Source organism: Hemiscyllium ocellatum, chromosome 15 (genome assembly GCF_020745735.1).
Source record: "Hemiscyllium ocellatum isolate sHemOce1 chromosome 15, sHemOce1.pat.X.cur, whole genome shotgun sequence".
NCBI classification, from domain to species: domain Eukaryota; kingdom Metazoa; phylum Chordata; class Chondrichthyes; order Orectolobiformes; family Hemiscylliidae; genus Hemiscyllium; species Hemiscyllium ocellatum.
Genome location: NC_083415.1, coordinates 39600863 through 39627654, shown reverse-complemented (window position 1 = coordinate 39627654; position 26792 = coordinate 39600863). Strand labels below are relative to the sequence as shown.

Below are 26792 nucleotides of genomic sequence, written 5' to 3'. Positions count from 1 at the left end.
CGTGCTTGGTTATGACAAATTTTTAAAAAAACTGATCTGTTTAAATAATTTTAGGAATATGTTAAGGAGGGATTCTGCTTGTTCTTTTAACTATTAAATCTTCACTTTAATCTTTGACCAAAAAAAAATCAATAAAAAATCTCTTCGTGTTCGGTTCACCTACAATCAGGAACCAGGCAACTGGAAACTCTAAGTTTAGATCTTACCCCTGGCGTTTTGCAACAAAAGCTTATGGATAGAGAGTCCATCATTATCCAACCTGAAGAAACCAAAGGGATTGATCAGAATAGTTCAGTGCGCCGACTTCCCTCTAGTGTGTATCTGGCAGACTGCAGCCTGGGGATGTTGCATTGCTGGATGGAAAGGCTTTTGTAAAGGTATCGGGACTTGGCAAGGGGCTGCACAGCAAAGCGAAGTAGCTGTTTGCTGAACGCAATGGAACAGTCTGAAAGGGGAGTCAGCAGCCTGGAATAAAGAAGTTAAAGGGATCAGACAGCCTCCTGGTCGATAATTGCCCGGGAGGAACATTTGCAAGTATTACATGTGGAAAATTTCAAACGTTCGGCGGTGCTGAATCGGTGATCATCTCCCTCGCCCCACCCGGGAAGGGGGAAAAATAGAACGTGTCTTCGGCTTTCAATTTATAGAACTTGTAGATAATTTCAGCTCCCTCATTCTGATAGAGGCAGCCATCGAGCTCTACTTTGAAATTGGCTCTTGTGGTCGAATTGCTGACCCAGAGTGTTCAAAATATTGAAGGATTTAAGATGTAACTGTGATCTGTTGATTATTTGTAATGCGTTTATTTATATGTTCACATATCAATATGCATCGTCAGTCAAAAGCCATATTGTGATTATATCTTAATATTGTTTTACCCCAGGTCTGGCTGCTCCATGGATGTTGACACAGCCTGCGGCTTCGGTAGCCTTAAACAGTACAAATATTTTAATGACTCCGTTGCTGAAAATTACACGATTCTCCTTGATCGCTGGTCCGAAAATGTTACCGACTTCCTCATGGAAGGGTCAAATACATTCAGAATTACCATCATCGTAGTGTATCTGTTTGTTTGTATCGTGGGACTGGTGGGCAACTGTCTGGTAATGTATGTTATCGTCAGGTAAGATTTAGATTTTCATGTTAATATTGTTTTATGTGTATTTTGTTTTGAAAAAGAAAAGTTTATGAAGGTAAAAAGCAACTTAATGTTGTGGTAACTGCCTTAGAGCGCCCTCCCGAGGGAACAGGGCGCACTCGATTTAAATGGTTATAAATCTATAAATCCTTAACGTCTTATTAAGTACCGTGCAATAATACAACTAGTTTACAAATACCGGCTACACTATGTGAACTTGCGGTCAGATCTACAAACTGATAACGCCTTGTAAGATATAAGCGTTTTGATCCATCGGGACTCGAGTTGACGTTAAAAACAATTTTTTAATCAAATATATGCATTTTTCGAATGTTAAGGTTTTGCAATGAATCCATTGTAGTCGGGACCGTTTCTTCAAAGATTTTTAAACCAGTCATTGAATCTAAAGTCTTTCGATAATGTTGGGGGGAAATGTGCAGTTTCTGGAAGCTGAGCAATTCAGCTTTTTTTTTCTGAAATGAGTTTGTTAATCACTTTAATTGGGGTTTTGAGTAGTACCACACAGATCTGACCGCTTTGGACCAAGGAAGCAATCTACTATATTTATTTACCAAATTTAAAACTGGCCTTTACTGCATTTGTCCAGTCAGTAGAAATGGAGTAAATCATGACTGCAGTGAATATGTCACTTCTGCAGGGAAGGGTCAAATAAAAGCATTCATTTCACATTCCAATCGTCTGATGATAAACTTTAAGCCTTTTGTAGATAAAGAATAATGATACTCTGAACACGTTTGTTATTATTTACATTCATCATTTACTGAGCAATAGATAAACATTACTAAATTGTATTTTACACTAGTCTCTTTTTCCCATATCCTACACACAACTATGTGCCTGACTGATTTTTCTTCATTTTGTTTGGTGTGGAGATTATAATCCAAGAAAAACCCCATATGCTACGATATTTTCTTTTCGACAATTCCTCATGCTGCAAAGAACCGATTACATCTGTCTCTGGTCAATAGTATATCTGCCCTAAAGTTACTATAAAATTTAGTTACAATAATACCATGCGCTGCTCTTGTGCAATTTTTACTTTTTTCCATGATAAAACTGACATTTCCCCCCTTCCATTGTGAGGTATGAGTCCAAGTCACTTTAATGTAAAATATCATGGGAAGTGATTGAGGGGCTGTGAGGCCAAATCTTCATGTTGCTCAATGCTAACGGCAAAGCATGCTCCTAAAAAGACCTACCCTCTTTTACTGGTTGTTCATTCATCCTTCTCCTTTCATCTCCCTATTTGCCTTCTGTAAATTTCTTGGGAAGGATTAAATGTTCTTGAAACCATCTAGGTATGACATAAAATGGCTGAGAATGAGGATAATTTCTTCTCCCCACCACCCCCCCCCCCAGATTTTCTAACCTACTCTCAGAAGTATTTTAATTTGTGCAAATTTAGATGTGCTGAAGCCAAGGGTGTAGGCAGCACATTTACAATAGTACACAGACCTTCCATCTGTTCCTTACACATCCAGCTCACTGATGCGATGGGAAGGAAATGCTTCACTGGATTTTTCAGACTTAATTGGAAATATATTTCAAATGTGTTTTTCTTTTTCAACTGATTTTAAATGTAAAACATATTAAACACTACATTTGTGTTGAACCTACATTCAGCAGGTATCACTCTCCTGAAAGTATCCTTCAATTGTAACTTTTCACCACTTGCATAACTACTGCTTTGTCTGTCATTTCTTCATCATCTGGGAGTATGACAATCATTGCCAATGTTCCTGAAATTGATCCATTTATCATGCCTTCATCGGTATGTTCAATCCTTTAATTCACATAAGCATTTTTTTTCTCCTTTCAAGCAGGAACTGCTACCTTCCTTCATTAAAACATTTTTTTTGTCCTTTTCCCCTTTCATAGCCATTTTCTTCCATATACAAAGACACACTCATAACTTTATAAAGATCCATCCTCTCCTTTCACAGAGGTACAGCCTACAGTCTACACAGAGACAGATATTTCCTTCCTCTAGATACAATCTTCCTTCTTCATGAATGTGCTTTGGTCACTTTATTTATACATCTATTCCTCTTCAAGTGGACGTCTCCCATTCAGATATTCTCAGCAGTGTTTTCCTAATACTGTGTCACAGAAACAGTCTTTGCCCTATTACAGAGGTACGAAGAAGATGCAGAGATGCTAAGCTTGTTACTTCAACTGGGCTTAGTGAAAGTGGTACACATTTGCATGCACTGCCTAAACTGCTGACACTAGCAGTTATAGTCCCAAAACAATTGATAAGGCAGTCAGATTACTTACGAAAAGGTTTTATAACTGCTGATTAAGATGTTGAGGAAGCCTTAATTGAGCTGCAAACTGCAAATCTTTGGTATTGTTGCTGCGTAGCACCAAATTGATAATGTGGAAAATGTGAAGTAAAGCATGAAGGAAGGCTTTGCTTTTGTAATGGCACTTTTAATTTATTTTTAGCATATTCCAAAGTGCTTTTAAAAATCTGGTTATCTAGTCAAATGTAATATTCATTAGTACACTCCAAAGATTCACACCTAGTTAATGAGACATGTCACTTGCTAATCTGCTTTTAGAAGTGCAGGTTTGGGCATATCCTATTCCTTGAGTAGTACCATGAAATCTCCATTCAGCTGAACAGGCAGATGGAGATCTTTCAGATGATGGCCTCTGGCACTGCATAAACCCTTTAATGACGAGGCATCACTGTGTAAATAATAAAGTTCAACCTAGCTGGATGCAATGTGCTTTCCACTTGGTGTGCCTTACCATTTGTTTGAACTTGCCAATCAACAAATGATTGGATTAGATCAGTAATACTTATATACCGCGACAAGTAAACCAGATCAGAATCCTTAATTAGAGTGATGTTATAGCTATGTTACACTAGATACTGTTAGAGGGAAAATACATTTCAGTGCATCGTTTGAGATCAAAATGATTTTAAAAAATGACAAAATGTTAACCATGAGTAAAAAAAGACCTGTTTTTTTGTAATTGCTTCTGCAATCTTGCAAAACAATACACAACATAGTAAGCAAGAGATTCATAATTAGGCACGTATTTTTGATTGCAGTGTGCATGTAAATGTTTAATAAATGTGCTATTGTGTCATTGCATAGATCATACAAGAACTGTAACATTGGGCAATTTTTCTTGGATACATTAGGCTCTAAAGAGCCTGCAGGGTAGTCAAGATGCCTTCAACTGTATCACTGCTTTAATCTATGTTTGGTAAACAAGTTAAAATGCTTCCAAAGAATGGTCTCCCAGCAGGTTATTAAGGGATGGATTGAAATTTAAATTGCTGTGAGCATTTGTTAAGAAGGCTGCAAATTATTTTAGTGCATCATACTTGATTTAGCACTCTTCACTAAGAGCAGCTGGCTAACAGATCATTGTTGAGAATTTTGAGCACTGTATTTAATGGCATGATCAGCTTTCACTGTTTACTTACTGTTAGAGACTGACTGAGTACACTATGTTTGAAGCAAGTTTGAGACACCTCAGGAGCTTCCTGGAACATTTTATCTTTCCTTCACCAATGGCTGATCAACACATTTCCTAGAAATGATCTCTGCACCTTATCTAAAAAGATTAAGTCCTCTGCTACCTTAGGTAGGAGTCACTACCAAAAATGGACTACTTGGCTATGGGGCATTTCTCAGTGAAGTTAGAGGTAATGGTGAACCATCAAAGCAGCACCAGACACAAAGGAAGGTGAGTGAAGCCAACTCTGATCTTTGCCCAGCCAGAGACCGGGCATTAAGATACAGCACTTTTCTAAGGAGGTCGACACAGAGATCTCTGATTATTATGGAATTACAAACTGATCTCACACAGAGCATTTAGGATTGCACTGCCTGAGACACTCAAGCTCATTGTGGGTTACTGAAACCTTCAAAGGTTCCCCAGAAAATATCAGTCCCAATATCATCTCGCAATCAGAACTTCAGAATAATCAAAATTACTTTGGTTCCATACACTGAGGAAAGACTGTATATCATGCCTGATTGCCAGAGAACTCTTAATTGGATAGGCTCATAAGATTCCCCATCATTCACCGACACATTGACTACACACATGACTCTGAAGCTTAGAAGCTGGAAGGGCTTCCATTCTCTCAATATGCAGTTGTGTGTGATTTGTAGCCAGACATTACACAAGTGAATAATGCCTGCTACCTAGGGAGCTGCCACAATGTGTTTGTAATGCAAATGTCTTACATTCTAAAGATTTTTGTGCTTCAGTGCAATTTGTACAACTGAGTGACAAGGGAGACCCTCTGACACCATGGATCCAATAAAGTTCCCAGACATTGACGACATTCCGTACAATGATAGCCACTCACTCACCTGTAACATCATTGAACATTCAGGCCTCCAAGTTAATATTTTGCTGTTTTTAAAAGTCAGGTGCAATCCCAAAGTCCAGATTTCTGGTGAATCGTTTCTCTACAATCCAGTACATTGTGAGGTTAGCCCTTACACCAGAAATTGTGCCAGAGAGTCAAGCTCAGGAGCCACAACAGGAGGAGCAGGACAAGGAAAACACCAGAGGTTTTCAGATAAATGTCACAATGTCCCAACCTAGAGGCAATACTTGTCGCCACGAAATTAAAGAAGGCTTTTTAAAAGAAATGGGGCGGAAACCGTAAGTGATGTTGAACACTGAAACTTGGACTAGTGAGCTGCCATGGTGCAAGGATGGGGTTAGTGTGCTACACAGTTCAGGCTTCTCATGTTAAGCTGCCCTCTGTTGTATTGTCAGGCACCTGACACAGCAACATTGGGTGACTTGTGAAACCTACCTCCTCTCTGAAACTGAGGACTTAACTTAATTAAATGTCTGCTCTTCACTTTCTGCATCAAAGACTGGATGCATGCATAGGGGGAATAAACTACCAGCGCATTTCAGTTACCATTGCATTGCAAATGATATATATGGCAATTGGGCCATTAATATACAGGAAGATCAAAAATGGACCTCAAATATAATAAATGAACCTTAATTCAGGTCAGGACACATGTCCCTTGGGTATTAACAACCCACTGTTGTTAGAGGGAGACATGGAAAAATGTTCTATGTAAGAAGTTGTTAGGATCTGCCTGGAGCAGTGACTTTCAAGAAGGAATTAGAAAAATGCTTGAGAAGGAAAGCTTTGCAGAGCTATAGGCAAAGGGCAGGGAAATGGAACTAATCAGCTTACTCTTCCCAAAGAACAATCATGGATTTATTGGGCAGGGTGGCCTGCTTCTGTTCTGGAAGATTCCATGGTATCTTTCCAGGTCATTATTTTTGAATCGTGAGCTATGACTATGCAAAATCATAAGATGTGCACACACAATCCACTGAAAGTTGCACCTTTAGGACATGCTCAGCTTCATCCAAATTCCACATGTGTACGAGCAGAAGGTATTGAGACAGGAGCCAATATAGATTGATCATTGAAAACCACAGTCTCGGTGAGACCACCACACCAGGAATATTTTTGCAAACAGTAGCGCTTCTCAAATACACGCTTTGTATGTATGACCAAATTAATGACCAAAGCTGAGATTTTGCTGGTTTGCTGGTGTGATAGTGCAAGGCATGTGTACCACCAACCCATCACCATAATCTAACCCATATCCTTCACCAGAGTTGATTATTTCCTCTTAATGTTTAAAATTCTGAGAACTGTGCTGTAAAAGTGCACATTGTTGATTTGATTTTGGAAACTTTGTGTCAATCAGAGATGGCAGTCATTTCCTCTGAGGCAATCGTGAGTTTTCTGGTTGTTTGAGAAAGAAAATTTGAATTCAATATTTATCTTTGGAAACCACAATCCCCCAGTGAAACTATGACTAGTAAATTCACCAATTCATAACAATTACCAAAACCAATTAGGTTTGTGCCTGCTATATTTGATTTTCAGAAGGTGTACAGATTCTAATGTAAGATTTTCCTCATAGGTGGATGTTTGATGATGAGATAAATTGCCTGAATGGTAGACCCAAGTCTTGACTGCTCAGTGCTGCTGATAAGTGAATGGTATGAATCTGGTCTACTGAGCAACAGGAGAGCGGTAATACGGAGGGTCGGACATAATCTTTGCAGACTCATTCACTGGTCATAACTACCCTTGAGAGACCACTGAATTTCTTCTGATGGCTCAGCTATTTCCTCTGATCCAAACTGCAAGAATTAACCCCACACCCTAGAAAAATGTTCCTTTAACTTCCATGAGCTTTCATTGAGGATCACTATAGAAAGGTGACCACTTCCCTCTTGTCAACCTCCTAGCCTGGAGCTTGCAGCACCATAATCCAAGGACCGGCAGTACTCTATCCTGGCTACTGCTCAATTTTATGGCTTTAGCCTGAAGGCAGTTGGACTGTAGGCAGTCAACATCAACTTCTTTATAATGGGAGCATTGCTCCTCTAAGAAATCAGTGCAGCCTTTCGAAGGCCAGACTGAAACATGTTCTAGCCATGCATGCTCTTTGGTCCCCTACTGAGTGTTTGGTAAGCCAGCAGTCTGGGTCATGCTTGGCTGCAAGCAACAATCAAATGAAGATGAAGCATTAAATTTGCATGTTACCTATTGAACAGAAATGGGTGTGAGCCAAACAATGTTGTGTACCTCTTGATTTTCAGTATCCTTTTTATATATTATATGCACACACACACTATCCAGCTATGGAACAAAGCATTATATTGTGCTATGAATTGGTGATAGAAAGATGAACATATCATAAGGAAATAGACACGTTCCCAAACTTATTGTGTCAGTACAAACTGGAATTGATTGGTCACTACAATTCTGAAAGTGGTTCCCACAGTTATCATTCTAATTTTAATTCTTATGAGAAGACATATTCTATAAAGGTAACTAGCCTTGATCTCGAAAGGGATTTTACAAAGGCTTTGATTCTGTCATAGAGTGATAGAGATGTACAGTACTTCAGTCCAATCCATCCATGCAGACCAGATATCCCAACCCAATCTAGTTCCACCTACAGCACCCTGCCCAAATCCCTCCAAACCCTTCCTATTCATATACCCATCCAGATGCCTTTTAAATGTTGCAATTGTACCTGTCTCCACCACTTCCTCGGCAGCTTATTCCATACATGTAGCATCCTCTGCGTGAAAATGTTGCCCTGTAGATCTCTTTTATATCTTTCCCCTCTCACCCTAAACCTATGCCCTCTAGTTCTGGACTCCTCCACCCCAGGAAAAATATCTTGTCTATTTATTTTATCCATGCATCTCATGATTTTATAAACCACTGTAAGGTCACCCCTCAGCCTATTCAACTTTTCCCTAAAGGTCAAATCCTCCAACCCTAGCAACATCCTTGTAAATCTTTTCTGGACCCTTTCAAGTTTCACAACATCTTTCTGATAGGAAGGAGACTAGAATTGCACACAATATTCCAACAGTGGCCTAACAAATGTCCTGTACAGCCGCAACATGACCTTCCAAAGCTGTACTCAATACACTGACCAATGAAGGAAAGCATACCAAACATGTTCTTCACTATCCTATCTACCTGTGACTCCACTTTCAAGGAGCTATGAACCTGCACTCCCAAGGACCTTACCATTAAGTGTATAAGTCCTGCTAAGATTTGCTTTCCCAAAATGCAGCACCTCAAATTTATCTAAATAAAACTTCATCTGCCACTTCTCAGCCCACTGGCCCATCTGATCAAGATCCTGTTGTAATCTGAGGTAACCTTCTTCGCTGTCTACTACACCTCCAATTTTGGTGTCATCTGCAAGCTTACTAACTGTACCTCATGCTCACATCCAAATCATTTCTATAAATGATGAAAAGTAGCGGACCCAGCACCAGTCATTGAGGCATTCCACTGGTCACAGGCCTCCACCACCACCTTCTGTCTTCTACCTTTTGAGCCAGTTCTGTATCCAAATTGCTAGTTCTCAATATAGAAAAGTTATATTGCACGGACATCCACATAAGTACTATTAACAATGAATGCTTGAATGGAATAGAAATTTGTGAGAAGCGAGTGAGAGAAAAGTGGATAACAGTCTTTTTTTTGTTTGCCAATCATTGACAAGTTGCATTTCTGCAGTGCTGCTTATGTAGAAAGATGACTGACTGCTTTTCAAAAAAAAAGAAACCAAAATATATTCAGCAGGCAGGAAAAGGAAAGAAACGTAAGTGTTAGAGTGAGTGCTGACTATTGGAAAGAAATGCTTCAAGAAGATCTTTGAAGGCAGTATGGCATGGCACAAATTATGAAGAATAAGAGCAAAATAATTAAAGCAAGACTAGAAATGGGAAAAAAGGGCTGGTGATAAAGGAGCAAAGGGTGTGTGTGGTACTATGAGATTAGAGGTGTTCACAAAAAGCAGGAAGATGCAATTGCTATGAAATTTAGTTGTCCACGTCCTATTCTGTATACAATTCTTTTATACAATATGCATTATTCTTGTCAATTTGCCACAATTCCAAACTCCCTGCCTTTAATAACCCAATTTGTCTACTCACCAATATCAGCATATTGTTTGCTCTGTAACCTTGTTGGAACCTCCAGCAGTATAATGTAAGTCTGCTGTTAAATTCACCCTTTTCTGTATTTGCAATTATTGCTTGAACTAACTTGCTTCTACACCCTACTTCATTATGAAGATGTCACCATATATTCCTCTGTCTTCTTGAACCTCTCCCATCTTGAAAATCCTCCTTTTAAGCCATTGTTTCAACAGGAAACTCTTTTTACCTCACTCTTGGCTTTTCTTTCCCTACTTGTCCCTTCAGAATCAAAGTGTGGAAGCAGGTCATTGAGCCCATCGAGTCCACATCAAACCTCGAAAGAGCATCCCACTCAGAAAATGTTAAACTATTAAATACATAACAACTCCTGAGTAACTACTCAACAGGCCCCATAATTAACTCACACACCCAAATGCACCTTCTCCAGACATCTCGCAGCCCCTATATCCTGACTCTGAACCAAACTGCCCTCAAACCTCACTCCCTCTGCCAGATACAACACCCCCACCACCTCAAATGTGCAACAAATTCTGTTGGGCAATCTACCCAGAGCACTAATTTATTTACATGGCTCCTTTGCCACTTTGTGCCCTGGAAACATATCCACTTGGCACTTTCCATTTTGGTGCCCTATCAACCTGGCACCCTGTGCTGTTTCCAGCTGGCATCCACTTACCTGGCATCTAGCCAACTATTCATCTATCATCCTACTATCCACATATGCAAACATCATACTGGCCTTATGTACTTAGCTTTTAAATTTCAGAATATAGCTGCTTCCTCTTTTCCTATGAAAAGAGGACATATTTGTCTTCCTTTAACAGTTCTACATTCTTGAAAGAACAGTCAGAATTAAAGAATGGCTCTGCATTTCTCAGGGACCTAAGCAGGATCTTCTGTTAGAACTGTGAAGCTCCCTTTGTTTGGAAGAGACAGGATTGAGTGACAAGTTGTGTGAGATAGCCATGTTTTGGCAAATCCAGCCCTACACATCGCCTATGCATTAAATTTGAATATTATTCTATAAATTTAACTACAATTGAAAGCAAATAAAGCTCATTTTAGTTAATTGTTTGTGAGTTATAAATCTACATAATGTTATGGACTAGGCCAGACCACTCAAAACATTCTTAAGCAGGCAGCACCAGACCGTAACTTTGCAATTTGTTTCAGTAAGTATACAGTGAAAGTTACTTGGAGTAAGATAGCTAGGTTGACGACTAGATTTCAAAATAGACAAAAAATTACACAATGTAACACAAAGAACAGAATAAAGAACCCCTAGAGAACTGAGCCTATCCAACTAGACTTAATTATGCTCTTTCAAATATATACAACAGTCCCAATAAGCAAACTCCCTTTAAAACCCAGTATAAATGGAATGTATGTTTACTTGAAGGGCAGCAAAAAAGAGAGAGAAGAGAGAGAAGAGAGAGTTTCCACATAGCTTTCTGTTGAACTTCTCACCAGGTCAAGACTGAACTAAAACTGCTCAGCTCAGTTAGCTAGAGGGCTGACCAACCCCCTTTCTTTATACAGGTCACTTCTAAAACATGACCACTTTGGCCTGAAGTCTCATCTGTTTGCATATAAACAAAAGGCCTCTCAAAATCCTTTTAATCTCTGTACCAAACCAAACTGATCAGAGCCCGGCCTGGTTTATTACCGCTCTGAAAAAAAATCAAGGACAGATTCTCCTTGAGCGAAGGAACAGCTTTTAGAAACAAAAGGGTCTAGCTTTGTGACACTTCCCCCACCCATCCCTTTTAAAAAATGAAACATCAATATCAAAAGATGGCTTCATTTTTAACCCTTCAAAACCTGGTTAGTAGTCTAAACACACATATACACCATACTAACCATACACATGCACAACCACATGCAAATTCAGGCTGCAGTACACCCACCATCGAACACCCCCAGAATCTCATTCAAGTCTCAGTAACACATCAGCAATCACGTTTTTGTGACCTGCCTCATGCACAATTATCAAACTGAATGGCTACAACAACAAGTTCCATCGCACATCAGTCCAAAGATGTGCGGGTCAGGTGAATTGGCCATGCTAAATTGCCCATAGTGTTAGGTAGGGGGTAAATATAGGGCAATGGGTGGGTTGCGCTTCGGCGGGTCGGTGTGGACTTGTTGGGCCGAAGGGCCTGTTTCCACACTGTAAGTAATCTAAGTAATCTAATCTAATCTAAACAGTCTGGCATTTTTGTCTTTAAATTTTCCACCAATGTCAATGGGTTGTGATCAGTGTGTACGATTGTCTCAGATGCATGGTTGGTAATATAAACACTGAAATGTTGTAATGCCAACACCAAGCTTAAAGTCTGTTTCTCCATCGTTGAATATTTCTGTTGATGAATGTTCAACTTGTTGGAAAATTATCCAATGGGTCTTTCTATTCCCTCAACATCCTCCTACAGGAGCATTGCACCGACACCCACATCACTACATCAAAAGCCACCTTGAAAGGCTTTGTGTAATCCGGAGTGGCTAATATATTGGAGCAGTGATTAACATAGTTTTTAGGCTGTCAATTATCTTTTGACAGTCTGCTGTCTACTGAAACTTCTTGCCCTTTTTTAACAATTTGGTGAGTGGAGCAGCCACACTGCTAAATTTGGCACATACTTTCGGTAAAATCCACTCTTTCCCAGGAACCGTAGTCCTGCTTTCTTCGTTGACCGTGTGGGAAATTCCCCAATTACTTTCGTTTTCGCATCCCATGGGGCCATTTGTCCATGTCCAATAACATCGCCCAGGAAGCTGACTTGGGCTTTGGCAAATTTACCTTTAGCTAAGTTTACCACCAAACTTGCCTTCCGAAGTCAATCAAACAAGTCCGATAAATGCTGTAAATGTTCCTTTCATGAGTGACTAAAAATCACCAGGTCATCAATTTCCGTCACATAGTTGGGTAATCCGACAATGACCTTATTAGTCAGTCTCTGAAATGAAGCATTTTTCGTACCAAATGGCATGACTTTGAACTGATGTAGAGCTGAAAAATGTGGTGCTGGAAAAGCACAGCAGGTCAGGCAGCATTCAAGGAGCAGGAGAATCGACAATTCAGGCATAAGCCCTTCTTCAGGAATGTGCCCGAAATGTTGATTCTCCTGCTCCTTGGATGCTGCCTGACCTGCTGCGCTTTTCCAGCACCACATTTTTCAGCTCTGATCTCCAGCATCTACAGTCCTCACTTTCTCCTATTTGAACTGATGTAGTCCATTTGGCATTACGAAATCCAAAATTGCCTTTGCTCTCTCTGACAGATACTTGCCAGTAACCCCTGAGCAAGTCCAACTTAGAAATGTAAGCTGCTTGTCCAATTTTTTTGACACAGTCCTCCAAACGTGGAATTGGATATGCATCAGTCTTTGTAAGGGCGGTGACTTTGCAATAGTCCACACATAACCATTGGGTACCATCTGGCTTTGGCACCATGACTATGGGTGAGCTTCAGTCAGAGTAACTCACTTTGATTATGCCATCCTGGAGCATGCGCTCTATATCCTTCTGAACCTGTGCCAACTTTAGAGGGTTATGCCTATAAGGATGTTGCTTAATTGGAACAGCATCTCTTTTCTCTACATCATGCACAATTAGGTTAGTATTTCCCAGTTTATTTCTGCATATCTCCCCATATGATAGTAATAACTCTCGGGTCATTTCGATTTTCTTGTGGAAGGTAACTCAATAATTTATCCCAATTTTTGACAACTTCCTCATTGTCTAATTTGATTTGAGGAATGTCCAATTCAGAATCCTCTGAACATGGTTCTTCCTTCTGTGCTGTCATCATTAACACCTTCTCCTCTTGCTTTCAATCCCTACCAAAATACCTTTTGTGCATATCCACATGACACACTCTGTAAGATTTCTCCCTGTCTGGAGTCCTTATCAAATAGTTCACCTCACTCAGTATCCTCTCAATTTGATAAGGTCCACGAAATCTTCCTTTTAAAGGCTCATCTGTTACTGGAAGTAACACCAATACCTTATTCCCAATTGCAAATTTATGATTTCTTATCTGCTTCCTGTTTCATTGTATGCTGTGATACTTTTAAATGCTGTCTAGCCAGCTTACCAGTTCTATTTAATTGTTCCCTAAAATTAGACACATTGTCCAAATAGGTGGTCTCTGAATTCTAACTTATTAATCTCTCCTTAATCAATTTTAAAGGTCTTCTTACTTCATGCCCAAAAATTAATTAAAATGAACTGAATTTATTTGATTCCTTCGGTGCATCTCTGATCGCAAAGAGTACAAATGGAACTCCCTTATCCCAATCATCTGGATAATCCTGACCATAAGCCCTCAACATGGTCTTCAGTGTTTGATGCCATCTCCCTAGTACTCCCTGTGATTCTGGATGGTACACAGTAGATTTGAATTGCTTTATTCCCAAGTTATCCATAACCTCCTCGAATAGTTTGGATGTGAAGTTTGATGTTTGATTTGACTGGATCTCTATTGGTCCATATCTAGTAAAAGAATTAAGTAATTCTTCTACACCCTTTTAGCTGTGATATTGCTTAATGAGATTGCCTCTGGAAATCTAGTCAAGACACATATTATTGATAATAAATATTTATCCCCAAATTTTGTTTGAGGTAGGGGACCTACGCAATCAATCAAGACTCTTGTGAAAGGTTCCTCAAATGCTGAAATAGATATTAACGGTATAGGTTTTATTACTGCCTGTGGTTTTCTGATTAGCTGACTTTTATGACATGTCTGGCAAAACTCAACTGCATCTTTGTGTAGTTCAGGCCAGTAAAAATGTCTGTATTTTAGCCTGTTTTTCCTCACCCCTAAACGACCTCCAAGTGGTAGCTCATGCGCCACTCATAGCACCCTACTGGCCATAATTAAGCACTTTTTGTCTTACCATGAATTTCCTTTTCTGGCAATAGTCCCTCAGGAGTGCATATCTCCTCACTCTTCATCATTACAAACTGAGAAGATCCTGTGTCCCTTAATATTGTAACCTCATTACCTACTGCTCCTGGCCTATGTGAATAAACTTTACCTTTGCATGTATATTTGTTAAGCAGATCTGGCACTTCCTCCTTAATCAATGTCTGATCATCTTGTACACTCTGAGGCAGTTGCCTAACTTCCCCTGTGCTTTTTGTTACTTAGTCCAACAAAACTTCCAGGCTTGTCTGGTTTTCCTACATCTGACTTTCTCCTCGCCCACCAACACTGTGATTTTGTGTGGCCCACTTTATAGAATGAAAATACGGGAGCTTTTTAATTTTTTTGTCCCCCTCAAGGGTTTCTTTTTTTATCCTGTGATAAGTTATTCTTATGATCTTCACTGAGATGTAACTTTCCCTTTCCAAGTGAGGATTTCTCTTTGCCCCATGTTTATCCCTCATGAATTGAAATTGATTCTGGAAGCCAGACTGTGTTTTATGGATCAGCTGATACTCATCAGCCACTTCAGCTGCTAATCTTGCTGTTTTAACTCTCTGCTCTTCCACATGACTTCACACTACTTCCTCACTAAGGTTACCTTCAGCCTTTCTCTCCAGCCTTTAAGCTGACTTCCCTTTTTAAGTGTCGATTTTTTCAGTTCAAGCAGTCTTTCTTTTTGTCTCTTGCTCTCTTTTTCCCTCTCTTCTGCTTTTAATCGGGAGTCAAACTGTTTCATTTCTGCTGCCCTTTCCTTATCTCTCGCCTCTTACTCAGGCTGCTTCATTTGCAATTGAATTCTTGCTATTCTCTATAGATTCTGATGGTTTCTCCGGCAAGTTTAAATGCTGAGCTGCTGCTGTAATTATCTCTTCTTTCCTCACAGAAGCAGGCAGTTCCAATCCCAGATTCTTTGCTAATTCTTGCAATTTGATCTTATTCACTTTCTGCAAACATTCCAAAGTCACTGCATCCAGAAGACTATTGGCGACTGAAAGAGCCATTCCTATCCCAAGCTTTGTCTACCCAATCAAACCAACACCCGAAATAAAGACACTAGCACCTATCACTCACTGTTTAAAATCCCATAACGAGCCCTCAATCTGTTATGGACTAGGTCAGACTACACAAAACATTCTTAAGCAGGCAGCCCCAGACCATAACTTTGCAATTTTCAGTCAGTAAGTGGACTGAATATTTAAATCCCTTGACCCCAGTAAATGAGTGAAAATCCACTGATTTTGTTGCAGAAAGGGAATTGTGAGCTGTACAGTATATGCAAACAATGAATGTGTAAATGAGTTGTGGAGGAGACAGTTATTTAATTATTAACTTTTAAAAAAAATTTCTCAAGTGCTCTAATTATGAAAATTACCTGGAGTATGATAGCTAGGTTGACTACTAGATTTTAAAACAGATAAAAATTTATTCACAAAGTTACACAATGAAACACAAAGAACATAATAAACAACTCCTACAGAGCTCAGCCTATCCAACTAGTCTTAATTATGGTTTTCCGAATACACACAACAGTCCCAATAAGCAAACTCCCTTTAAAAACCAGTATAAATGGAATGCATGCTTACAGGTTGAAGTTGAAGGGCTGAAAAAGGAGAGAGAGAGATTCCACACAGCTCACTGTTGAAATTCCCACCAGGTCAAGACTGAACTAAAACTGCTCTGCTCAGCTAGCTAGAGAGCTGACCACTCCCTTTTCTTTATGCAGGTCACTTCTACAACATGACCACTTTGGCCTGAAGTCTCATTTGTTTATATAAAAACAAAAGGTCTCTTAAAGTCCTTTTCATCTCTGTACCAAACTAGATTATTGCCCCTCTGAAAACATCAATGACAGGGTCTCCTTGAGCCAAGAAACAGCTTTTAGAAAATCAAGGGATGAGCTTTGTGACAAAAAGCAGGCAGGAAACTTGAGGACTTGTGATGGGAATTCTGACAATACTATCTGAAGTGACATTAAGTGGACAATTAAGAGACAATTGATTGTATTTTCACATATGAAGATGAGAATGCATCTCTTGTGTCCAGTATTTATTACAAGGTCATTACTTTGATAAAACTGATTACAGGCTGAATGTGGATCACTTAACCAATGAATCATTCCTGCAAATTCTTGTTGTCCCTACAAGTCCCCTGACTCAAAAGACTGATCTCCTGCATCACTGCAAAATATTTAAATCCCTTGATCCCAGTAAATGAGTGAAAATCCACTGATTTTGATGCAGAAAGGGAATTTTGAGCTATAGAGTATATGCAAACAATGAATGTGTAAATGAGTTGTGGAGGAGACAGTTATTTAATTATTAACTTTTTAAAAAAATTTTCTCAAGTGCTCTAATTATGAACAAGATACATTAGTTTTCACGATGTGAACACATTCTGGAATCACAATGTGAGTCTGTAAGTTCATTCCTTATTTGCGCAGAGTTTTCAAAAAACATCCTGGCAGTTTTCCATTGGCCATAATAGTGGTCTATAATGGAACTCAACAATGGAATTATCATTTTTTTCCATTCTGAATATAATGCATATTTGTTTGCATGATATGATGATTTATGTTTTGCAAAATTTAATTAATTTATTCCATTTCACACACTTTTTATGCAAGGTTTTAACTCCAGATTAACATTGCCATTGTATAACGTAGGATGGAAAAACAATTACTAATCACAACAAACAAATTAGTGGGATTCATATTCCAGTTTCAGCACAGTATTTAGATAAATTTGCTTTCATCTTTAACAATCTGTTGGAGTTAGATAAACCATAATTTGCCTCATTTGTCTCATCTTTCTATATTCACGAACTAATAATGTATTTTTGCAGCTATTTGAATTTTAACAGATACAGTAATAGATTGCAATTCTATTACTGTATACTGTTTTTATAGAATAAAAGAATTGAATAGCATGTCATTTTGCAAATTTGAACAAAATACAGAGGATTGCTGTTCAAAGTCTTTCATGCTAAAGCAATCTATTATTATGGACCAGATCAAAACCCCCTCAAAATATATTAAGAGATCCGAGACCCTCACTTTTTCTTAATTTACTGGTAAGTGTAAGGCGTTGTATTCCAGATGCAATTGGTCAAGCTACTCGACTTTAAGCAAAACAGTTAAAATATAGACAAAATAAAAATAGAAGAATTAGTTTCACTGTAAATCTATAGAAAAGCTTAACAAAATTGTAAACTACTACTAAGCAACTGTTCCAATATAATAACATCCCATAAACACATCCTTGGCAAAGACAAATTCAATAAAATAGATTGTCTCACATGCAATTCTAGCAGCAGAATGAGACCCCCAGCTTTTAGCTGTAACAGAGAGAGGAATAAGAGTTTCCACATACAGTTTCAAGACCCCAGCAACTGCTGAAAGCTAAAACTAAAATTCCTGGTTCTGTGGGAGCTTGATCCCACCCATTTTAGGCTGCCCATACTGTTCCTACTTTAAAAATAAACCCAAGGCCTCACAAGCTATTTATTGGCTTTGAGCAGACTGCTCTTACCTCTGTTGCAACCTTTCTTTATTAAAAAAAAGGAAAAGATTCACCTCTTAAAGCCATAGTATTGTCACATTATTACATATTTATGTATATTTTGACCCTTTCAGTTTGTACCACACCTTATGAAACCTATCAAAAAAACGGACAGATAACCAGGTTTGACTACAAAGAATGAAACCTGAAAGCAACAATACCCCCAGATTCTATGGACTACCTAAAGTGCACAAACCAGACATCCCACTCAGATCCATCATATCGCTACCAGGGACACCATCACACAAACTGGCTAAAGAACTACAGCAGAAACTGAAACACCTGATCAGCGGATCCAGACACTCTATACAATCAACACAGGAATTCTTGGACATCATCAGAAATATACACATAGACAGGAAGAAATCATGGTCTCATTCGATGTAACGGCACTGTTCATCTCTATCGACAAAACCCTAGCCAGAGAAACAATAGCCAACCTGCTGGACATACAGAACAAACAACAGGACATTGAACCTATCAACAAAGACGGCATACTCAAACTACTGGATCTGTGCCTCACAACACACTTCACATTCAACAACCAAATACATGAACAAATCAACGGCACACCCATGGGCTCACCCATCTCTGGACTCATAGCAGAAGCGCTTCACAGGGGGCTTCCAAGCACTGAGGATGTCACCTAGACAGGGGATGAAACGTCTGCAACACAAATTCCCAGCACGGCGAACAGAACCACAACAATCTATCATGCTGTTTTTGGCCTTTCACTGAAAACTAGTATTTGATGATTTGTTTGCTGTAAATCCAGAATAAATTGAGTTTTTAGATATATATTTATGATACCTCAGAACCTGTTGGCATGTTAGGTCTTCTATTTTATGTCCCTTACTACTGTAAACGTCTTTCCATAGACTCAAGGTTATTACCAGAAGAAATAAATAAGTATTTGAAAAAGAACATAAAAAGTACATATGACAAAGAACAGTTTACACTTTATTGCTAGTATTGGCACAGATGCAATGGAAGGAATAGCCTCCTTTCTGTATTAAACTATTTTTCAGTTTGAATCCATAATGCTGATAAAGGTCTTCACTTCGGACAATCAGTGGGTTTACAGAAAGATATAATAATTCACATTTTTGCGCTGGGATGATTTACCAATGTGCTGTGGTTCAGTGGTGGATAATTCTTTTCTATCTCTGCTATAATGTGAGGAACCATGTTTCAATAAGCCCCAATAAAATCTACAAGAAATTATACCAGTGACAGACAGCATTACAAGTGAAGTAACACTTGGAAGTAATTTTCACAAATACAACATGATAAAAATTGGATCAGTTCTGCAAAGGTTTGTAAACCTATTCTATCAAATTAATGATTTATCCTCTCTCCATTGTATATGTATATATGAAAAGTTTAAGTTCATTTAATCATGATGTACAAATCTGATTTTTTAAAAAAAATATGCTGTTTGAATTCCTAAAAAAACCTCAACTTTCATTTCTTTCAGATACACAAAGATGAAGACAGCAACAAACATCTATATTTTCAATCTGGCACTTGCAGATGCATTAGAATTAATCACTCTACCTTTCCAGGCGACTGACACTCTGCTGGGATTCTGGCCCTTTGGAAATATACTCTGTAAAATAGCAATATCAATTGATTATTACAACATGTTCACCAGCATCTTTACCCTGACAGTAATGAGTGTTGATCGGTACATAGCCGTCTGTCACCCTGTTAAAGCATTAGATATAAGAACCCCTTTCAATGCAAAGGTTGTCAATGTGTGTATCTGGGGACTCGCTTCCATGATTGGAATACCAGCAATGATCATGGGATCGGCTGAAACAGAAAACAATGGTAAATCACAGCAAAATGTGTATGAAATACTTCTATCAAATCTGTTGTATGTGACCAATACCCCAAATCTGGCTGTCTGAAAACTGAAATTGTCCAAAATTTGATATTTTCCTCTCTGGGAATTGTTTGGCTTTTACAGCATCTTTTGTCATTTACCTGTCCGTTTCATCACGTGCATCTCAAGTACAAGTGTACAGCAGCTGCCCATGAGCAACTCATAAATGAAATGGTGGTTTGGATATTTTATGGAAAATGTATAACAGAAATGCCGAATAGAAATCTATTCCTCACTCCATTGAAGTAGGAGAATGGGGTTCTGAAAACTTTGGTAGATATGGCCTTTTGTTCAAAGCTTCCCTTCCCTTCTCTTCTTACTTCTCAGTGTTACTTCTGCTCATTCACTCTCTCACTCTGTAGGCCAAGAGGGTTAGACAGTGAAGTTCCCACAACTGGGAACAAAAGATCTGAACATGACCATTGAAGTCAGAACTAAAGACTTCGTGATTTTGTCATGGCCATTCCCTGTGGATTTAACCAACTTTAAATGACAGTCCAAACCATGAAACACTTCTAACAGCAACAAGTAAGAATCAGCCTGTAATTAATTTGAGAGCAGTTGATAATCCCTTTCAGTAGAGCTAGTTGGGGTAGGGAGAGATCCTTCTTGCTGCTTAATGTATGCTCAGTGATACAAGGTTAAGAGAAGGTATCGTTTCGGGCATGAGCCCTTCTTCAGGAATGAGGACAGTGTGTTCAGCAGGCTAAGATAAAAGGTAGGGAGGAGGGACGTGGGGGAGGGGCGTTGGAAATGAGATAGGTGGAAGGAGGTCAAGGTGAGGGTGATAGGCCGGAGTGGGGGTGGGGGCGGAGAGGTCAGGAAGAAGACTGCAGGTTAGGAAGGCAGTGCTGAGTTTGAGGGATTTGACTGAGACAAGGTGGGGGGAGGGGAAATATGAAAACTGGAGAAATCTGAGTTCATCCCTTGTGGTTGGCGGAAGATGAGGCACTCTTCCTCCAACCATCGTGTTGCTATGGTCTGGCGATGGAGGAGTCCAAGGACCTGCGTGTCCTTGGTGGAGTGGAAGGGGGAGTTGAAGTGTTGAGCCACGGGGGGTTGGGTTGGTTGGTCCAGGTATCCCAGAGGTGTTGAAACGTTCCACAAGTAGGCGGCCTGTCTCCCCAATATAGAGGAGGCCACATCGGGTGCAGCGGATGCAGTAAATGATGTGTGTGGAGGTGCAGGTGAATTTGTGGTGGATATAGAAGAATCCCTTGGGACCTTGGAGGAAAATAAGGGGGAAGGTGTGGGCGCAAGTTTTGCATTTCTTGCGATGGCAGGGGAAGGTGCCGGGAGTGGAGGTTGGGCTGGTGGGGGGTGTGGACCTGACGAGGGAGTCACGGAGGGAGTGGTCTTTTCGAAACGCTGATAGGGGAGGGGAGGGAAATATATCTCTGATGGTGTGGTCCGTTTGGAGGTGGTGGAAATGACGATGAATGATACGATGTATGTGAAGGTTGGTGGGGTGGTAGGTGAGGACCAGTGGGGTTCTGTCCTGGTGGCAATTGGAGAGGCGGGGCTCAAGGGCAGAGGAGCGGGAAGTGGAGGAGGTGCGGTGGAGGGCATTGTCGATCTCTGTGATTCCCTCGTCAGGTCCACACTCCCCATCAACCCAACCTCCACTCCCGGCACCTTCCCCTGCCATCGCAAGAAATGCAAAACTTGCGCCCACACCTTCCCCCTTATTTTCCTCCAACGTCCCAAGGGATTCTTCTATATCCACCACAAATTCACCTGCACCTCCACACACATCATTTACTGCATCCGCTGCACCCGATGTGGAAATGCAAAACTTGCGCCCACACCTCTGCCCCTTTACTTCCCTCCGAGGCCCCAAGGGATCCTTCCATATCCACCACAAATTCACCTGCACCTCCACACACATCATTTACTGCATCCGCTGCACCCGAGATACCCTCCTCTATATTGGAGAGACAGGCCACCTACTTGCGGACTGTTTCAGAGAACACCTCTGGGACACCCGGGCCAACCAACCCAACCACCCCGTGGCTCAACACTTCAACTCCCCCTCCCACTCCACCAAGGAGATGCAGGTCCTTGGACTCCTCCATCGCCAGACCATAGCAACACAACGGCTGGAGGAAGAGCGCCTCATCTTCCGCCTAGGAACCCTCCAACCACAAAGGATGAACTCAGATTTCTCCAGTTTCCTCATTTCCCTTCCCCCCATCTTGTCGTAGTCAAATCCCTCGAACTCAGCACCGCCCTCCTAACCTGCAATCTTCTTCCTGACTTCTCCTCCCCCGCCCCCACTCCGGCCTATCACCCTCAACTTGACCTCCTTCCACCAATCGCATTTCCAACGCCCCTCCCCCAAGTCCCTCCTCCCTACCTTTTATCTTAGCCTGCAGGACACACTTTCCTCACTTCTGAAGAAGGGCTCATGCCCGAAACTTCGACTCCCCTGCTCCTTGGATGCTGCCTGACCTGCTGCGCTTTTCTAGCAACACATTTTCAGCTCTGATCTCCAGCATCTGCAGTCCTCACTTTCTCCTAAGAGAAGATATTAGTTGCAGTGCTGAACTCATGTGGTGTAGGGGGTGATGTCCCTATGTCTAAGCCAGGAGGCACAGGTTCAAGTCTCATCTGCTCCATAGGTATATAATAATACTTCTGAACAGATTAATTAAGAACTGCAATGTTAAGGTTAGAAATGACTGCTCAAGTCAAACAATTAGTTGCAAGGACTGACACCACAACCTGCCTACAGTACATCCTTCTGATGTACATTCCCAATGTCTGTGTGACCAATGTACTCAAAATAGCAGCATGGGAAGCTGTAACAGAAGTTAGCAAGCATGTATAGCATGGGTCCCATCTTGGATGCCAAACTACATCCTAACAGTAAAGACTTTGGTGATGTGACCCAATTTTTTTTATAAAGCACATAGAAATCTACACTTGTCGAGTCCTGTTAGATTTTACCCTCATCTGAAGTGCCATAGGAGAGCAATTAACTGTCTAAAAAATGTACAATCACTGCAGCAAACCTGATTGGCTTTAACTTTTCTTTCTTGTGTTGCAGAAATTGAATGTCTGCTGGTTCATCCACAACCACACAATTACTGGAAGCCCACAATTGAAATAGCTGTTTTCCTTTTCTCCTTTGTAATTCCAGTTGCTATCATAACAGTTTGTTACACATTAATGTTAAGGCGGTTGAGAAGTGTACGCGTTCTTTCTGGATCAAAAGAGAAGGACAGAAACTTGCGTAGAATCACAAGAATGGTCTTAGTGGTTGTTGCAGTCTTCGTCATCTGTTGGACCCCAATCCACATTCTAGTGTTAGTACAAGTTGTCTGTAATCATGAAATCATGACAATTATGCCAAGCTGGTATTTTTGTGTTGCTCTTGGATATGCCAATAGCAGCCTGAATCCTGTTCTTTATGCCTTTCTGGATGAAAACTTCAAAAGGTGCTTTAAAGAGTTTTGCTTTCCCTCCACTTTTAAAAAAGAACCGAAGGTGTCAAACGGGATGAGAAGTATCACAAAAGGTGTTGCTTACTCATGTAAAAATACAGATGGCACAGAAAATGTTGCATGACTGGAGATGATGACTCGTTCACTTAACTGGCCACAATGAGAACAAAATTAACTGAAACGTGGAGCTAGCTCAAATTATGCAGATCTTGAAAAATGTGTACTTTCTGCTGCATTTTAACCTGAATGAGGGAGTCACATTTCCGATTTTAATAAATCAAGTTTTAATATGATCAAACCCAATTAAGGAGGAATTATCTGAAACTTAATACGAATTATTTTAAGAATTTTTCAATAAACACATGCAAGTTAAAACAACAGTTTTTCAAATAAGATTAACTTTCCACTTGTGATGAGTTAAGCAACTCTTTAAGTTACAGTAATGTTTGTCTACACAAATAGCAGTATTCATTTATGTCAGCTATATTAATGAACATTGTGATAAAAGTCTTATTGCATGCTAATGAAATATTTAATTCCTTCATTATACAAGTAACTGTGATAGTTTCAATACAAAGTTAATTATAATGTCTGCTTTTTGTGACTGAATGCAAAAAAACACTGTTACTTTCAGTATTTGAGGTTGGGGCTGTTTGAGTAATCTTTAAAACATTAAAGATTTTGTATTTAACAGTATTACAGTTAGGGGTTATTTAACTGGAAGCACAGAGTCAGCTTAAAAAAAAATGTATATTTTTGGATGCATTTTGCTCTGATTAAATAACCAAGAGGTAAGGTCAAAGCACTTCTGTTTCTTCAAGTAGTTACTCTTATCAAAGTTCCAAAATATTCATGTATTTGTAATAAAACTATTGCAGGGCAGAAGCTGAAACAGTACTGCGTATTGGCTCATACTTTGGCATAGGCATGAAAAACAACTCTTAAACTTTTGTTATCTGTGGGTCTTTGCATTTAAGATTGGTAAGGATTTTTAATCTTCACGATACAGTCTCCCATTATGAGAGCTACTTTACTCATATTGACTTTGACACATTTGTAAACTGAGGCAGATAATTTTGAAAACAATATGTTGTAAATTATCATCATAAAATTTCTAATGCGTGGCAAATGCACAAATGGGATTTGAAATCAGTCTGTGAGCTTAGCATATTAATACTGAACAAATTAACATCAACTTATCTCTATTATTTCCCATTTTCCAATGTTAGAAAAGCAGATAGAAAAGCTGGTGTCTGAATCCGTTAAGCATTTGTACTCTGACAGTGGACAGCATAATTCTAAGTTCATAGTCACTCAGATACTCATGGTTGACAGTTCTTTTCTGCAATTTATCAAGAAACTTCGCTGTTTCTTATCAGAAGTATGATACCTTGCATAAATGTTTAAAATATTTGTGCTTATATTGCAATACTTCAAAGGTTATCACACAGTGGATTCTATTTGGAGTCCAGTGATTGTTGATGTAAAAATATTTGTTTAATATTGTTTGGTCTATTCATCTACAATTTGACTGTGTTTATGTTAATTGAAGAAAAGTTCAGTTAAATGAAAAAACAGTTTTCACTTGCTGTATGTAAATCTGTAAATTAAAGCAATGCTTGTAATATGTAATTCTTGAATGTTCCAAATACTTCCTATTGCCAATATTTTATGCCACATTAAAATTCTAATGTGGAACGTTAATTGCAATGGTTGGCTCCAACAATAAATGGAAGTTATGAATAATGTGCTGACTTGATTAATTTTGTGTGACAGAGTTGATAAATCTCATTCTGCAAGCATGGGGGACATATTAAAAATTCTCAGAATGAGTGATGCAAACAAAAAAATTACCATCTTATTCACGGAAGTTGTAGGTATTTACTCCAGATGGGACTGCGAGACCTTAATGTGATATGACTTCAATAGAGACATAAAGGGCAATTAAATGAAAATTCCTCCATTTGTGTGGGAATATGATGGGGTGGTAATAATGGAAACATAGTGTAATAACAGACATAGTGCAACATGTTCAGGGAAGACAATGAAGGAAAGACAGGCAGCTGTATTGATTTTGGATAACTTTACAATGCTACAAAGAGAAGATCCCAGAGGGGCCAAACACCAAGGCCCCAGGGTTTTTTTTTTCTAATCTGTCTTAAAATGTGGGACCGACATTCCCCCACCACCATCAGTGAGAAAGGCACTGATATGAACTACTGTCCGGCAACTACATGGTCATTTGATGGCATCTCTGATGCATCACTTCATGGCATTGAAATGCCTCGACTCACCTGGAGCTGCTGGGACCTCGAGCGTTTGGAAGTGGCTGTGATTGGTGCATGATCACTATCATCCAGACTCCTAGATGGAGGATCATAGGTGAGAAAGGAAAGATTTCCACATCACCTGGTATGGAAGGTTTTGAGTTATAAAAAAGGTGTAGGAGGAAGTGAGGATTGCAGATGCTGGAGGTCATAGTCAAGAGTGTGGTGCTGGAACAGCACAGCAGGTCAGGCAGCATCTGAGGAGCGGGAGAGTTGATGTTTCGGGCAAAAGCTCTTCATCAGGATTCCATTTTTAGGCTACATGGAATTTGCATGGATTTTGTTTTTGCAAGCGTTTCTCGCCACAGGGCTGAGTGACATTTCTCGAAGAATCTCACCAAACTCGCCTTTTTCATTAGTTAATCCACACCTATGGCTCCCCTCATATTCAATTCTATTCCACTTTACCAGGCACTGTTACTAGAACAACTTGCCATTCAAAGGATATCTGTGAAAATGCAGACACCCTTTGCCCCAGCACTATTTTGAGGGTCTGCTATACACCCAGATAAGTATTGTCAGTCCCAAGGTGCCCATCACTGTCCGAGTAATAGTACAACAGCAATGAAGGCATGCAGTCCATGGCACATAGGTGACACCGATGGCTGATGCTTCCTCACATTGGCAACTCCATTCTCCCATGCCAGTCACTGCTTACCTACCACACCACACCCTTTACTTGTTGAAATGACATCCTGTCTGAAGAACCAGAGTCTGCTACTCTTCCCCAGTGCCCGGTGGTCACTCTCATCTCATTATTGTCCAGCAGGAGGGGAATACTACTTACAGGCAAGCTTTTGGACAAATCCAAATATGAGGTTTTGTTGCTCTTACTCAAACAATAAAAGGGATCATAAAGGAAATGAATACACCCACAATGCGAAGCAAACGTTGATATCTGGACTTTTACAATCCATGATGGTCATCTGTACCAGTGGGCATCTACTGAAACTAGGAGCCAATCAGATTCTGTCTGCATAGAT

At 39.8% G+C, this 26792-nt stretch overlaps 1 protein-coding gene across 1 annotated transcript; it reads left to right on the top strand.

Annotated features, from left to right (window-relative positions):
* Positions 1 to 1043: 1043 nt before the first annotated feature.
* Positions 1044 to 23606, top strand: oprl1 (opiate receptor-like 1). Its single transcript, XM_060836056.1, has 3 exons — positions 1044 to 1123; positions 19626 to 19981; positions 23086 to 23606. The coding sequence occupies exons 1-3, from the start codon at positions 1107 to 1109 to the stop codon at positions 23604 to 23606; spliced, it is 894 nt and encodes a 297-aa protein (XP_060692039.1). The 5' UTR covers positions 1044 to 1106.
* Positions 23607 to 26792: the final 3186 nt, after the last annotated feature.